Raw genomic sequence first — 14,839 nt, forward strand, 5'->3', positions numbered from 1 at the left:
GATGCATCTGTGTGCTACATGGTGTTTGTTTGGTTCCAGATAATCATTTTGCTTTTCTTAATTTGAATTGAACAATAGCACACACACACACAAACACACACACAAACACACTGTCATGCAAACTGTCTACACAAACACACGCCCTAGGAGAACAGTCCTGGCCAAGGCCCAAAGGCTTGAGTCCACAGGCAAGAGGGGGAGCACAGCCCACAATCTGGGCACATGAAGGTGTGTGTGTGTGTGTGTGTGTGTGTGTGTGTGTGTGTGTGTGTGTGTGTGTGTGTGTGTGTGTGTTTTGTGTGTCACAGAATTAGAGGAGGGACAGTGTGAGAAGTGGGTGGAGATGGGATCCTGAGGGAGTGTTGGAAGTGTCTCAGCAGCCTTTTGGTTCAGAGCCTTTGAAGGGGCTGAAGTTGAAGTTAGCGCCGGTCGACACACACACGCCTGTAGCTCCTGTGTGTTTGTGTGTTTTCACCATTTCTCGTGTGTTTTCGTGGACTTCACACCGGACGCTATGGGAGTACACCGGCTGTCAGCGTCCTGTCAAAGGATTTTCAAAGTTCCTGAAGCGTGAGGGGAGAAAACGGACAGAAAATTCCTGGAAGAGTCACCTAACTCGACCTCAGGTATGTTTCCCTGTCGCTCACCGTGCACGCCGCTCCACTCCACTCCACTCGGCTGTTTATTGTGCACGATGACACCAGTATTTAGTATCACACTATTATCAAACAGTGCTCGGGGTATATATAAACAGAGGGGAAGCTCCTGAAAAGCAAGAAGTGAACTTCATTTGCAAAACATTAGTCAGACAAAGTTCTTTGCACATTAAACTTCTTATATCGTGTTTCATTCAAACATACATGCACGTACAGAAGGAAGTTCAGGTTCCCATCATATTTTACAATGTGATTTGAGGCCAGCTGTTGTAAAAAAGATTTTTTTTAATTAAAAAATCAATCAATCCAGTAAATGAACTTTTCTCAGAGAGAGGGAAGTGTGTGTGTTTTTTTCAAATGTGCCAGTTTTTTGGGGTTTGGTTTTTGGATTTTCAAGTTTTTATTTCTGACAGTTTGTGCTCAAAGTGTTTTGCATGGGAGGAGCAGCACAGAGCAGCAGTGGAGGCACATGTCAACGCATGCAGCGCAGCTCAGGCCAAAGAGTCCCTCCCTGCTCTCTATTCTTTCCTCTCCAGCAGATTCATCCTGCGTTGGAAGGAAATTGCTCAATCACGTTTTACCTGTAACCAAATCCTCAGCACTGGAATGAGTGTAAAATGAATCTGTTGGGTCCCGTCCCTTCTCAGCACGGTTGGGGTGCGTGGGGCTAACTATGAAATGGATGATGACATTTGTGATGGATGGACGCTGAGATAACCTGAGTCCCCACTTCACCTTTTTAACGGGGACTTTCCGTAATGGAAAGCAACACGAGTGGTGAAAGACAACGACTCGCTGGTTTTACTGAACCCTGTTTGACCTGAGAGTCTGCGGAGGCCTCTCTGGGTTTAGATGTAACTTTCAGTCGATGGTTTAATTTGAACGAATAATTGGTTTTCATGACTCTGGAGAAATGCAGCATCTCTGATAAGGCAGCGTAATTTCCTAAAGAAGGATTAAGTCAGGAAAGTTTTTTTTAGAAGTGTGGAGTTTGTGCAGAGATGTAACCGAGCAGCACGTGCAGATCATGGAGCTTTTTAAATAATCTGAGGGGTAATTGGACAAAGGGGCGAGCCTCATTAACGAGAGATAACAGCTGTTTGGAGGCTCTGAGGTGAAGTCTGGTCTGAGCTGGAGGGATGAGTGGAGCTACCCGTCATAAAAGAGAGATGGATATATCACCCCCGCGCAGTTAGGCTCCTCCACTGACTCTTACTGCCTGAATCACTCTGCGCTGAATCACCAGGAGAGGACATTGGAAGTAGTAATTATGAAAACTAGAAAAACAAACTGCTTTCTGAATGAAGTTTTCTGGAGGAGCTGTGAGTGACAGCGCAAACGTCCGAGTCAGTTGCTCTGGACGTTTTCTGGAACAGCCCCCCCCCCCCAGTAAAATGTCTGAGTGAGTCCATGTGAGAGTACAGCAGGAAGATTCACAGCAGTGGACGTGTGGATGAGGTTTCTAACACGTGACGGTCGTAGAACTGGAAGAACACAAAGTGCGATGCGTGTAAAAGATTAGATAATAACCCAAAGCAACCCCCCACCCCCCCCCTCGCTACTCATCCCACACAGTCGGGTTTTAACGAACTGTTGAGTAAATGACAGGTTGAGATCGCTAACAAGGAATGTTACTGAGGCATTTCTTACCCTCCCTGTGATTTGAGCGATGTGAGGCCCGAGTGACCCTCTGGGTGTGTGTGTGTGTGTGTGTGTGTGTATCAGTGTGTGTGTATCAGTGTGTGTGTGTCGAATTTAACTTGAAAGAACACCCCCGACCCTCTCCACTCAACCCTCCACCCTTCACATGACACGACCTGACCCTGCAAACCGCACAGAGGCTCGGGCTGCACATGGTTTAATGTGTTTAACATGCTGCTGTGTAGAAAGTTCATTTATCTTTTACAGCCCAGAATTAACATGAAAGGGTTAAACAAACACCGTCAAAGCCAGAAGCAGTTTTTTATTATCACAGTCACTTTAAATCTCGTCCCCACAACATTTCCATGACTTCATCCAGAGGTTTTATGAGACAGCACCACCACAACGACTACTTTCCCAGTAGTTCTCACAGTAAAATGTACTGCTCCTCTTGCATAAGAGCTTTAAAAGATTCTGTCTTGTCTCGTAAAATCTAAATTGAAGTTGTGGACTAACCGTAACCCGGGTGTGTGATGTGGTGGTTTTAGAAGCAGCTAATTTAATGAGACAAGAGGGTTCAGCTGACACCAGTCAGTCAACTTTATTCTATAATGGTGACTCCCTGATTTAAAGTTTTTCACCCTGGGGGGGCCATTACGCCTCAGGTCGTTAAAGACACACACGAAGCAAAGTGTTACTGTACCAATCTGCTGCACCGGGAATCATTTCATTTACTATTACAGTTCACACAGTGGCAGTAATTGCATGATACACATTTAAATTCACACTGGATCTGCACCAACTTACACACACTCGTAATTATCAATCCCTTAATCATTCCTTTAAGCCATGAATTCCTCTCTGAGAAATCAAGGTAAATATCGAACCCCCTCCACATTGACTGATAATCCCTGCAGCTGTTGCTCCATTAAGCAAAAGCAGATTCCTAGTCTGGTTCTTTTATACTTAGAGATCCAATATGTAACTTGGGACAAACGGAGAGGGGTGAAAACACAACCTCCTCGGTGGAGGTAATTACATGTGTCATGATGGAGGATTTGTGTGGATACCATTCATCCCGTTCAACCCTGCACTTTACCGCACGACGACTTAATGTGAAGCTGAGTTTTATCACCACAGATTGGAATAGAGCACAATACAAAACTTTGCTGACGTGCAGGATTAAGGGTATAAATTTGTACGGTCAAACCTCAAACATGAGTCATTAAGAGAGACGCTTCTCGGGGGTTCGGAGTTTCATCCCAGCGCTCTGTCCTGACGGGGTTAATCACCTCCGGACCAGCACGGAGCTGTTGTCCCAATATAACCACAGAGCTCCAGTCAAAGGCCTCCGAGTCCTGGCTTCACGCTGCGGCTGGGAGGGAGGTCGGCTCGCAGGCCACGCCCCTCCCTGACCCTTGAACCCTTCCAGACTGGGGGGGTTAGCATCGTAACCTCCCCCTAACACAATCCTGTTGGTCTGATCTGAAACTACACTCTGGCTGTGAACGTTTCAACAGATGACGTTCAGAGGGAATTCACAGTTTCGTTTTGAGTGATTGAAGCAGTGATTCCACACAGACGACGGTTGAAAGACAAGATTTAATTCCCTGGATTAAATTGGAATTACGTTGAAGCTTGTATTGTTTTTAAAGGGCGGCAGGAATAGTGGGGTTTTTTTCAGAACATATTAAAAACAGACTTTACTTCTGTAACAGCTGTGAAATGAATGTGGTATAAACTCTAGAAATAAAAGCCTTGTTATAAATAATGTAGAGCAGCTCTCGGGCACGGGTGAGAGTGGAATGAGATTCACTGGTGCCGGTCGGGTCGGAGTCATCGGGCGCGAACAGTCGTGCAGGACAAGGTAACAAAGTGAGAGCAGAGCGCTCGGAGGCAGTTTCCATAAATGAGAGCGAGTCCGAGTCCCCCCCCCCCACCTGCCTGATTTTAATTGGTACCTGGAAGCGGCTTCACATGTGAGGGAGAAGTGAGACTTTCGCTTCATGTTTAAATATGTTATTTACGGCCTCCTCACACACTCCCAGCACAGACTGGGAATTCTCTGCTGGTCCGTCGAAGCTGCTGCCGGCTTCCGTCTTCATGAGCAAAGGATGATGACAGTGTTTCATAGAGGAGGCCGCTCGTCCTGCCTCACTTCAAGAGAAGCCCAAAGAAAGAAGTAATTTTTCTAATATTTTATGAAGGCAACACTTTGTTTTGCTCCAGACGTCCTTTTTCCTCATATTTAGTTTTTTAAATCCATGTTTGTGAGCACTTGTCCTCGGCCAAGATAACCCACCTGACAGGTGAGGCACATCAAGAGGCTGATGACACCACCGTGTTTATCGCTCAGGTGTGCAGGTGTCGTTTAGTCGCCATGAGGGATCGAGCCGCCGGGATCGAGCCGCCGGGATCGAGTCGCCGGGATCAGTCATCTGAGAATGTGTTTCTAAAAGTTGGGGGCATTTTTGTGAATTCATCGAGAAATAATGCAGAGATCTTGATTAAATTATATTATGATATATTTGGGACAGATATTCATGAGTCTATTTCATTTTGTGGACTCTGGAGGTTTATGATCTTTACTGAGTTCCACTCTAGTTGATTTTCTTTTCTTGGCATCGCAATTGGAATCGTTTTTTAATCCTGCAAACTGAACGGCAGCCATGTTTTTCAGGCTGAAACTTGCCTTGATTTGGAAACATCTTGATGAGTGAGACCGATGAAAGGAAAGTGTCATTTACTCGTCAACCTATCACTGGTTCAGTGTGTTTTATAAAACCAGCAGATGGTGTGTGTGTGTGTGTGTGTGTGTGTGTGTGGTCTGATATTATGAGCTGAATGAAGGAAGTGTTCCTCTCTCCTCTTATTAAAGTGATGTCTGCTGCAGGAAAGCCGTTGTTTTCCAAAATGCTGCACAGACACAAATGAAACAAATGATTTCCTTCTCCCTGACTGCGATTGGCCAGACGTTTTGTAAAGTGCTGCAGCGTCGACGCAACGTGTCTGGGTGATGGGGTAACAAGATGTCCGCATTATCCTTCACGCTCTTCTTGCATCGTGAATAATTGCAGCTGGAAGTGCGGCTGCTGACAGAGCACGGGGCGGAACCAAATCTGTGAGGTTGCAAATCAGGAAAACCAGAGAGTTGCCAAAGATTTCAGACGAGCCGTGAGAAACTGCAGAGCTGGTGGAAGCGCTGCGTCATCTTGTGTCTGCAAATGAAATTGTTCATGTTGCACAAAGTTAATATCGTTAGTTAGAAGATGGTTTCTGTCATTTCAGATCGTTCTTGTCACACTGTGTTCATGTTTCTGAGACGTTTGGTTTTAATCAGTTATTTGATGATATACAAATGGGGTGAGATACTGTGACTCCGCCCCCTGATCGCTATACGGCGCTGACTCCGGCTCCAGATGACGTTTTGGTGCAAGATGGCAGCGTTAGCGTGTCGTCCGTCTTTTTTTTACTATCGCCTGATACAAATCAGTGAAAGGAAATTATCAGTGGACGTTTTCCTGACTTGATTCTTTTCAGTTTTCTATCCCTCACAAATCCTCCTTCTAAAATACTTGAATGTTAAATATGATTCGTTGCAGCGCCTTTATTTAACGCTGTGAATCCCACACAGGGATGAAACGACACCAGGATATTAAGACGTCACATTGTGCTGGTGACAACACAATATGTTCAACACACAGCAGGCGATTTAAATAACTGCTGACGATCTACAGGATCCTCGCAGTTACATACTGGAGGGATTAACGGGGATTAGAGTGAAACATGAAAACATGAAAACCTGTACCACACATCAGACAGATTCACGCCGTACGTCAGCAGGGTTTTCAGCTGATAGAAACTGGTGCTATTTCTTGATTCCTCATTATAATAACATCTATGACACATTTATGTCAAAACTTTCCTTAAGGTAACATTAACCTTTTTTTATTTGTTAGTTTACTTCCCTGACACATGAGAACTTCCAGCAGGTTTAACGACCCACATGTTTCACCACGTTTCCTCAGAAACGACCTTTTACCTGAATGAGAGGCGTCTCTGCTGCTCCTCATTGTCGCACTTAGTCAAACTTGACATTTCTGGGTTATTTCATAGGTGAAATGTGAATGGGGGAGTGAAACATCACCTTCTGCTTTTTTGTCAACGATTCTGCGTGTTTCCTTCACCAAAGTACAAGAGTGAGCACGTAATAGACTGACAGTGGATGAAGCCTCCACATCCATCAGGGCTCGATGCTGCAGCACAGACTCATGCCGGTGTCAGATTGTACCGAGGAACATGGCGGTTGGTGTTTCTATTTGTGGGTCAGGGAGGAAAGGTGAGCTCTGCAATTATGTAAATGAGAAATCGTGACACTTTCATTAATTTCCCCAGAGAATAATCTTTGGATCTAGATGGAAAATTCCTGGAATATTTAGTGGACTGATATTTACGTGTGTGTTTCATTGAAGGGACTGTTGGGCCTTGACTGAGTGATGTTCTAGTTATTTGATGCTATAGAAATGTCATGATTGACAGCTGAGACTAACTCTTGATTGGCCGAGCACGAGCATCAGAGGGATATTTACACCTCGATGCAACGATCACAGACTCTGGCTCCAAATGACAAATGATGCACGATGGCAGCACCCGTATCCAGGATGTTTTGGCTTCATTGTTGTACAATAAGAGGAAGTGGAGACGTGTCGTCAATCATCATTCAAACTTAAGTTATGCAAACATTCCGTGAGACTTAATACCTATGCTATACTTAATATGAGCAATACGATATAAGTTTGGATGTAGGTGTGGAGAGGTGAACAAGACACAACTCATGTCACTCATGTTACTGCAAACACTCCGATTGCTTCATAATTAAATCTGCTCATTTATATAAATGTTCTTCAGGCTTTATGGATTTTAACGAATCCTTTGAAACTCCCACATTCATGCCAACACCTTGATGTGATTACCCAGATATTGAATTTCACCTCTCTCCTTTCTTCTGGAGGATGTGGGTGTAATCGCTTCACAACAACCAGGAAAGGGGATAAGGGGATGAATGCAGTTGGAGACCGGGCAGGAATAATGTTGAATAGTTTACAGCGACAAAAAGTAAATCGAGAAATCCTTTAATTCCCTCACAAGAACCACTTTCTACCATTCGTCCTCCACCGCACTTTACCAGTGCGGAACCTCTGTGCAAACACATGGAGATAATTGCCGGGATGCCACCGGGCCTGGCAGGACCTGCTTTGAGTTGTTTGCTCTTTAAGATCAAACCGACATTCCCGCCCTCCCATTATAAAACGCCCCTGGCTGTCAGATTGGCAGCTGTATGGATCCATGATTCAACTTGTCTGTGTTGCAATAGACATCACAGGAAATGGAGGAAAACCTTTACAGATGCTGTGAGTGGTTAAAAGCACTAATGTCTGCTCATGTGAGAAGAGGCTCCGGGAGAGAGCTCGTTCTCTGTGGCATCGCTCGTCCTCAGCCGACAGCAGAGAGCCGGCAGACATAAAATCATAAAAACCTTCTGTGAGTCGTGTTTGAAACTGTGTGAGTCTGCAGGAGGTCTCAGCTCCGTTCAGAGTGACGACCCGAGTGGCTTCACACTGACAGAGGAGCTGAAGAGGAGCGAAGAAGAAGCTGCTGCTGCTGCTGGTGTGTGTGTCTGTACGAGAGCTGAGAGTCTGGCTGCGGAAATATGACCCAGGAAGCTGGAGCTGAACATGTGGCTGCAGGTTTCTACCTGTGTGGTGTGTGTGTGTGTGTGTGTGTGTGTGTGTGTGTGTGTGTGTTAGGATGCGGGTGTGAGAGCTGACCTGAGTCGCAGCAGCGGTGGCCTGAGGTTTCTGCCCTGCAGCTCTGGATAGTTTGGATTAAAACATTACAGTTTCCTTTCAGTCTCACTTTCAGGTTCAGTCGAGTTTAGCGTCTCCAGAGAAAGTAACGAGTCTGTTCGCAGTAAAAATCCACAGCAGGACGTACAAAATACTACGTTTAAATACTTCTGGTGTCCACAGTACACAGGAGTCTGAGAGACGCTAGTGAACGGATACAGGGCCAAAACACTCATGTGCACAAAGATGATTTTAGTTTGAAAATGACCATCATAGATCATTTTATACCCAACACAAACCTGCACTTCCTCTACATCTGCGTGTTGTTTGCAGTTTATGATTATGAACGAGTGCGATGCAGAGAAAACTGCGGCTGATTTGTGGGATTCATTTCGTGTCCGACTCGTTCATTAGGTTCAAATTGAATTCATTATTTCTCTGTGTTTTCTATCAGACAGTAATTTATCCTCATGTCCCACTTACATCACCTTCCTCTGCTCACTCACTGAAGGCCTTAGTTTTATTAAAATAATATATGATTCACCTGAACTGTTTCCCCCTTTGAGTTATGACGGGGTCAAATATCGTTCAATGTTTTTGCAAATTGCAAAAAAGAAGTTTGGGTCGACTGCAACTTCTGAGAAAGACAAATTGTTTTAGGTTATTATTATTATTATTATTATTATCATCATCATCCAGCCATAATGTAATATCATGCATCTGTAATCATTTGTAGTGGATTTTGTTCCTGAGGTAACTTGTGTAACTTGTTGCCATGTTTTCTGGTTGTTGTTCTGGTGATCGAAAGGAGCCTGCTGTTTTTCAATGTTGCAAATCTTGATGACACAGCAGATAATTCTGTTTTGTTTGATGTGCAAAGAAAAACATGAATTTGGTTCAAGTGACCCACAGAGGGAAAACCTGATTGCCTCGATAATTCTTGGCTCAGACATTAGAATTTAGACAGATTTGTTGTGTCCACAGAGATAAACATATTAACGTGTTTTCCAAGACAAAATCCCCTTTAAACCTGTAATTACCTCACTGAGGATTACTTTGTATACCTCATTATGCCAATCCTATACAACCAAATATCATCTCACATCTGTGTGAAATTTCTGGACCTAACCCCCGAGACTAAATTATTCTGAAGCCTATTTTAATCTGACCCCGCAGACGTGAAAGAGAAAGAGAAAGATGACACTGCAGAAATATGTGGGAAAATACGAGATGCCCGAAATCTCTTCCCAAACCCAAACAGTGAGCTTGACGGTAGTAATCTGATTATCTGTCACCGGGAGGGTGGAGATAAAAAAAACCCACATACCTGTCACCCTCCACTGAAACCTCCAGCGCCAGTCGACCTGCAGACACAGACCTGGGGAGACCTGTTTTCATGAGCCCACATAAACTGAGTCTGAATCATGACCCTTTGTGGCCCAGTATGAAGACGTCTTTGTCTTCCCCTCTTGTGTGCTCACCTTTATGCAGACACCAGGACTCTTATTGGACGAACAATGGGTTCAAATGGTTTAGATTCTCCTTCATAAAACTATCTGCAGGGGAACAGAAAAAAACCTGTGACAGATCTTTTCATCCCTGATCTGAGGGAACGGCAATTTCTGCCCTGGAGATTGTTCTGTGTGGAATCGCCTTTAGCTGAGGATGAGCTGTCAGAGAGGCAGTGAAGGGCAAAGTGTTCTGCCCTCCAGCTCGCTCCGCTGTCACTCAGGGGTCCTGTGAAATCAGAGCTGGCACGCTGGGGTCTACTCATGGGTTTCCATTTTATTTGTGCACGTTTGCATTTGTTGTTTTGATTTAAGAGCGTGAAATACCCAAGGAAATGATGCACCTTCAAGCAAACCTGAGGGCTGAGGCTCAGTGATGCTCGTTAAGGAACGTGCACGTGGCAGCTAATTGTTCTTCTCTCTCGGGAGCGGCTTAGGAGGTCGAGAGGGTTGTCCACGAACCGGAAAGTCGATGGCTCGATCCCCGACACCTCCAGTCTGCATTCCGGAGGTGTTATATATGATTTGTTAGATGACAGAAAAATCTAAATCAAATTGATGAATTGATGTCAGATCATCCAGGTTTAGTTCATTCATTCAGCTCAGTGTAAAGAAAAGCTGCCGTTTCACAAGGTATAGAAAATGCAGTATTCAAGACATGTTTTATGAAAATGTTTTAAATAATCCGTGCTGTGGCGGCTCCAACTTTAGCCACTGATCTAAATTCATCTCAGTCTTAATCTATTTTTAACAACTCACGCTGTGGTCATGGTCTCTCCTGTAAAAGAGAGATTACAATTCCAGCTGTGTGGGATTCTGATTCTCGGTCGATTATGAAAACAGCAATTTGATGGCTCATGCCCCCAGGGACGTGCAGCGCTCAGACATCCAGCTCAGAGCGACATGCAGACGTTTACACTTGGATCAGCACTGAACCTCCTACCATCATCCTCATGATACGCAGTCATCAAACTACAAATCCCCCCTCAATGCTGCAGACTGACAAAAGGCTTAGAAGTAATAATTTTCATGAGCACTTGTTGCTGGTATTTTGCCACAAAATAATAATTATGGGGAAGGGTTCGGGCTGCCACCTGCCTGAAGGAGCTCGGAGGCCGACTTCAGGATCCTGACACAATGGGTTGCTTTATGTCGTCTCTTTTTCTGGTCAAGGCGTGTTGGGACAAGAGTCAGATACCTTGCCACAGACTCTCCTGTTGTGTCATTGTGTGTTTTGTGTGTGTTATTCGTGCAGAAAGCAAAAAGACTATTCGTTCCAGGAAACTCAAGAATGAAAGTTTCCCTTATCCCTCATTGGTAGCATGTTGCGTAACATGTATATCTCTCTTTTCTTCACGCTCCATAGGTCTGAGGTCCTTGTGGGTGAATTAAAGATGGCAGCTTCAGGAACAACCCTCCTCACTTTAGCAGCAGTGCTCCTGCACGTGGGAAGATGTCAGGCGAGTGTGGAAAAGGGAAAGGACAGCTCGCCGCTGAGGTTCACGCACCATCTCTACAACGTCACCATCAATGAGAACTCTGCACCACGGACGTACGTCGAGACGCCTGTGAAGATGGGCATCGAAGTGACGGATCCGTTCTGGGAAATTGCCTTTCATGTCGTCTCAGGTGATGACGATGGCCTTTTCCAAGCGGAGGCCGTCAAAGTTGGCGACTTCTGCTTCCTCAGGATCAAAACTCGCACTAGCTACTCAGCACTCCTCAATCGGGAGGTCAGAGACACTTACACTGTCACTGTTGAGGCAATCGAAAGCACTTTTGACTTTGACTCGAAGACAAAGGTGTTTGTCCAGGTGCTTGACACCAATGACTTAAAGCCTCTTTTCTATCCTGCCTCTTACAACGTGGCCATTAATGAGGACACACCACTCAAGTCAAGTGTGGTGAGGGTTAGTGCCACAGACGCTGACGTTGGGAGCAACGCTGAGTTTTATTACTCTTTCACCAGCAGAGCTCATCCCTTCGCCGTCGACCCTTTCACAGGCACGGTCAGCGTTGTCAAGAAGCTCAACCGCACCCGGTCGGAGAGATACGACCTCACAGTTTTAGCTGAGGACAGGACCAAGAAAATATCTGGCGTTCAAAAGTTTGGTAATGTCGCCAGAGTCACAGTAAACGTGGGTAAGATGTCGAACGGGCCCCTGTTTGTCACATGTCCCCGAAAGCCCTCGGTGTCTGCAGACGGCAAAATAAGTATCAGTGTCCACGTGGAGGGAGGAATCAAGTCTGTGAAATCCCTTAATATTGTTGGAGGAGATCCACACAAGTGTTTTGAGATAATCCCCTCAGGTGTTCAGGGCACTGACTTCCAAGTGATCTCGACAAAGAGGATTATCTTGTCTCAAACTCCTTCTGGGCTGAATCTTTCCCTCCAAGCTAAAGACAGGAGCTTCCCGACTTCACTCTCTCCAATTACACAAATCCACATTCCGGCCTATCATTACAGCCCATTGGCATTTTTGGAAGACACCTACATTGCCACACTGAGTGAGTTTTCCCCTCCCAAAAGTCACGTTCTGAAGGTTTCTGTCAACGTGGCGTCTTATAACGTTACCTTTAGCATCAAAAATAATCCAGACAGCTCCAAATTTAGGATAAATCCCAAAACGGGGATTATCATAACAACGGCAACATTTGACCACGAGAGTAAGGATCGATACGAGTTTGATGTAGTGGCCAGTCACGGTGAAGCGGAGACTCACATAGTGGTTGAGATAACAGATGAAAATGACAACGGCCCAGAGTTCACCCGGAGCTCCTACCAGGCCACGCTGGATGAAAACAGCCCCGTTGGCAGCAGCGTTTTGAAAGTAGCAGCCACGGACAGAGATAGCGGCAAAAATGCCTTTGTGACTTACTCCATTGCCAACTCAGGCCCCTTACCTTTTACAATAGACCCCTTTACTGGTGTCATCTCAACCTCCGAACACTTGGACTACGAGCGCATGAAACGGCGGTACCACCTGAGGGTGTGGGCCTCGGACAGCGGCAGCCCCTTCAGCCAGGTCAGCGAATGTCCCGTGACGATAACTCTGAACAACGTCAACGACAACATCCCCCTGTTTGAGAGGGTGGGCTGCAATGCCACCGTACCTCAAGACGTACGTGTGGGACACACGATATGCCAGCTGTCAGCCATCGACCTAGATGAGCTGCAGCAGCTGACGTACGTCATCGTGTCAGGAAATGAGCCCCAAGTGTTTGGAATTGACCCTGTGTCAGGAGCCATCACCCTCAGGCAACAGATTCACCTGGGATCAGGTTCGTTCACTTTGAGAGTCGTAGCCACGGATGGAAAACATCGCTCCGAAGCAACAGTTGTCAGGATCACTGTCACGAACAGAGGCGATGAGCCGACGCTCCACTGCCGGGAAACGGACATCTTAAAACAGCTCACCGATAAACTGATCGAGTCCATCGAACCCATTTTAACCAATCAAGAGGAAGAGTCGTTCTCCGATATTCACATCACCAACCGATACTCTCCCAAGTTCGACATCAGCATTCCCAGCTCCATTGAGCTCATTGAGGACCATCCGCTGAATTCCAGCATTGTTCAGTTCAAGGCCACAGACAGCGACACCGGGTTTAACAGCAAACTGGTTTATTCCATTTCCAGCGGGAACGAAGACGGCTGCTTCTCCATTGACACTTTCTCGGGTGACCTTGTGTTAGTTTGCCCACTCGACAGAGAGAGTAAAGAGTTCTACATTCTGAACATCACCGTTTACGACTTGGGAACGCCGCAAACATCCGCATGGAAATTTATCGCAGTGAATGTCATGGACGTCAACGACAACCCCCCTGTGTTCGATCAGCACAGATATGTCATACGTGTGCCGGAAAACATAGACGTTGACTCTGTTATTTTTACGGCACGCGCCGTCGATCTGGACGCAGAGACAAATGGTAACGTCCTGTATTCCCTGCTGACGTCTACCGACATGTTCGGGATTGATGCCCTGACGGGGGAGGTCACTGTGAGGCAGCATCTGGATCGAGAAACCTCGCCAAGGCACGACCTGATGATTGAAGCCAGAGACCAGGCCAAACTCGGCCCTCAGTTGTTCTCCATGCTCGACCTTGTGGTTGTACTGCAAGACGTTAACGATAACCCACCCAAGTTTGTACCCAAGGTTTACAAAATAAAAGTCCCCGAGGACGTTCCTGTGGGCACCCATCTTGTCTGGGTGGAGAGCGTCGACTTGGATCTGGGCATCGGCGGCCTCGTCACCTACAACCTCAAGAACACAGAGAGCGGGATCTTTCACCTTGACTCCTCCACTGGCGCCCTGACCCTTGAGAGGGAGCTGGACTTTGAGAGGAGGCCATCTTACAACCTCACCATCCGGGCTGTCGACCACGGCCTCCCTCGCTCCCTCTCCTCCTCCTGCTTCGTGGAAATCCAGGTTCTGGACGTCAACGAGAACCTCCACACGCCGGTGTTCTCAGAGTTTGTGTACGAATCGGGCGTGATGGAGGACGCCGCCGTGGGGACGTCTGTGGTCACGCTTACAGCTTCGGACAAGGACCTGGGCAGAGACGGAGTCGTTAGGTATCACATCCACGAAGGATCTGGTGTCGGAGTTTTCACCATCGATGAGGAAACAGGTAATAAACACTGGTTTAGATTTATTGTTATATTAGTGGTTGCATTGTTAGAAATGGAATGATAATGCTTTCTTACAGTCTTGTGATAATATATTCAACACACCTCCACATATGTAGGCCACGATATTGCAATATTAAAGGATATAAATACTTCATACTACTAATATACTAATACTGTTTACGGCAAATATACTAAGAGACAAATACAGATTTAAAAGTATAAGCAGAGTCATTGCTTCCTACTGTGTCAAATATATAGAATATATTTTCTCAACTCTTTACAATAAATATAGATAAGATGTTACACATTTGAAATAGTAAAGAAATTTAAAATATGTGGCAGACAGTTAGGATTTAGCGGCAGGTTGTTTAGTGAATGTGGGAAATGCTGAGTTCCCTTTAGCTGAGACACGCTCAGGTTGTACAACATGGTTTTTCCAATGTACATATCCTTTACAGAGGATTCCCTGCGACCTCTCAGCGTTTCGTGCGGCACATTCCACTATCACGCTGCTGCACTTAAAGCTCCGATAACATCAGGGCAAGCCGAGTTCTC

General features: G+C 45.8%; 1 protein-coding gene across 3 annotated transcripts in view; it reads left to right on the forward strand.

Moving 5' to 3' along the window:
* Positions 1-401: 401 nt before the first annotated feature.
* Positions 402-14,839, forward strand: part of fat2 (FAT atypical cadherin 2) — a 75,640-nt gene continuing 61,202 nt past the window's right edge. For all 3 annotated transcript variants that reach the window (XR_007032840.1, XM_035160522.2, XM_047340638.1), the window contains exons 1-2: positions 402-626; positions 11,018-14,283. Coding sequence is in view for 2 of the 3 variants with exons in the window: in XM_035160522.2 (XP_035016413.2) it covers positions 11,046-14,283 (3,238 nt within the window). In the remaining variant the exon portion in view is untranslated. The remainder of the gene's footprint in view (positions 627-11,017; positions 14,284-14,839) is intronic.

The sequence above is a fragment of the Hippoglossus stenolepis genome, chromosome 7 (genome assembly GCF_022539355.2).
Source record: "Hippoglossus stenolepis isolate QCI-W04-F060 chromosome 7, HSTE1.2, whole genome shotgun sequence".
NCBI classification, from domain to species: Eukaryota; Metazoa; Chordata; class Actinopteri; order Pleuronectiformes; family Pleuronectidae; genus Hippoglossus; species Hippoglossus stenolepis.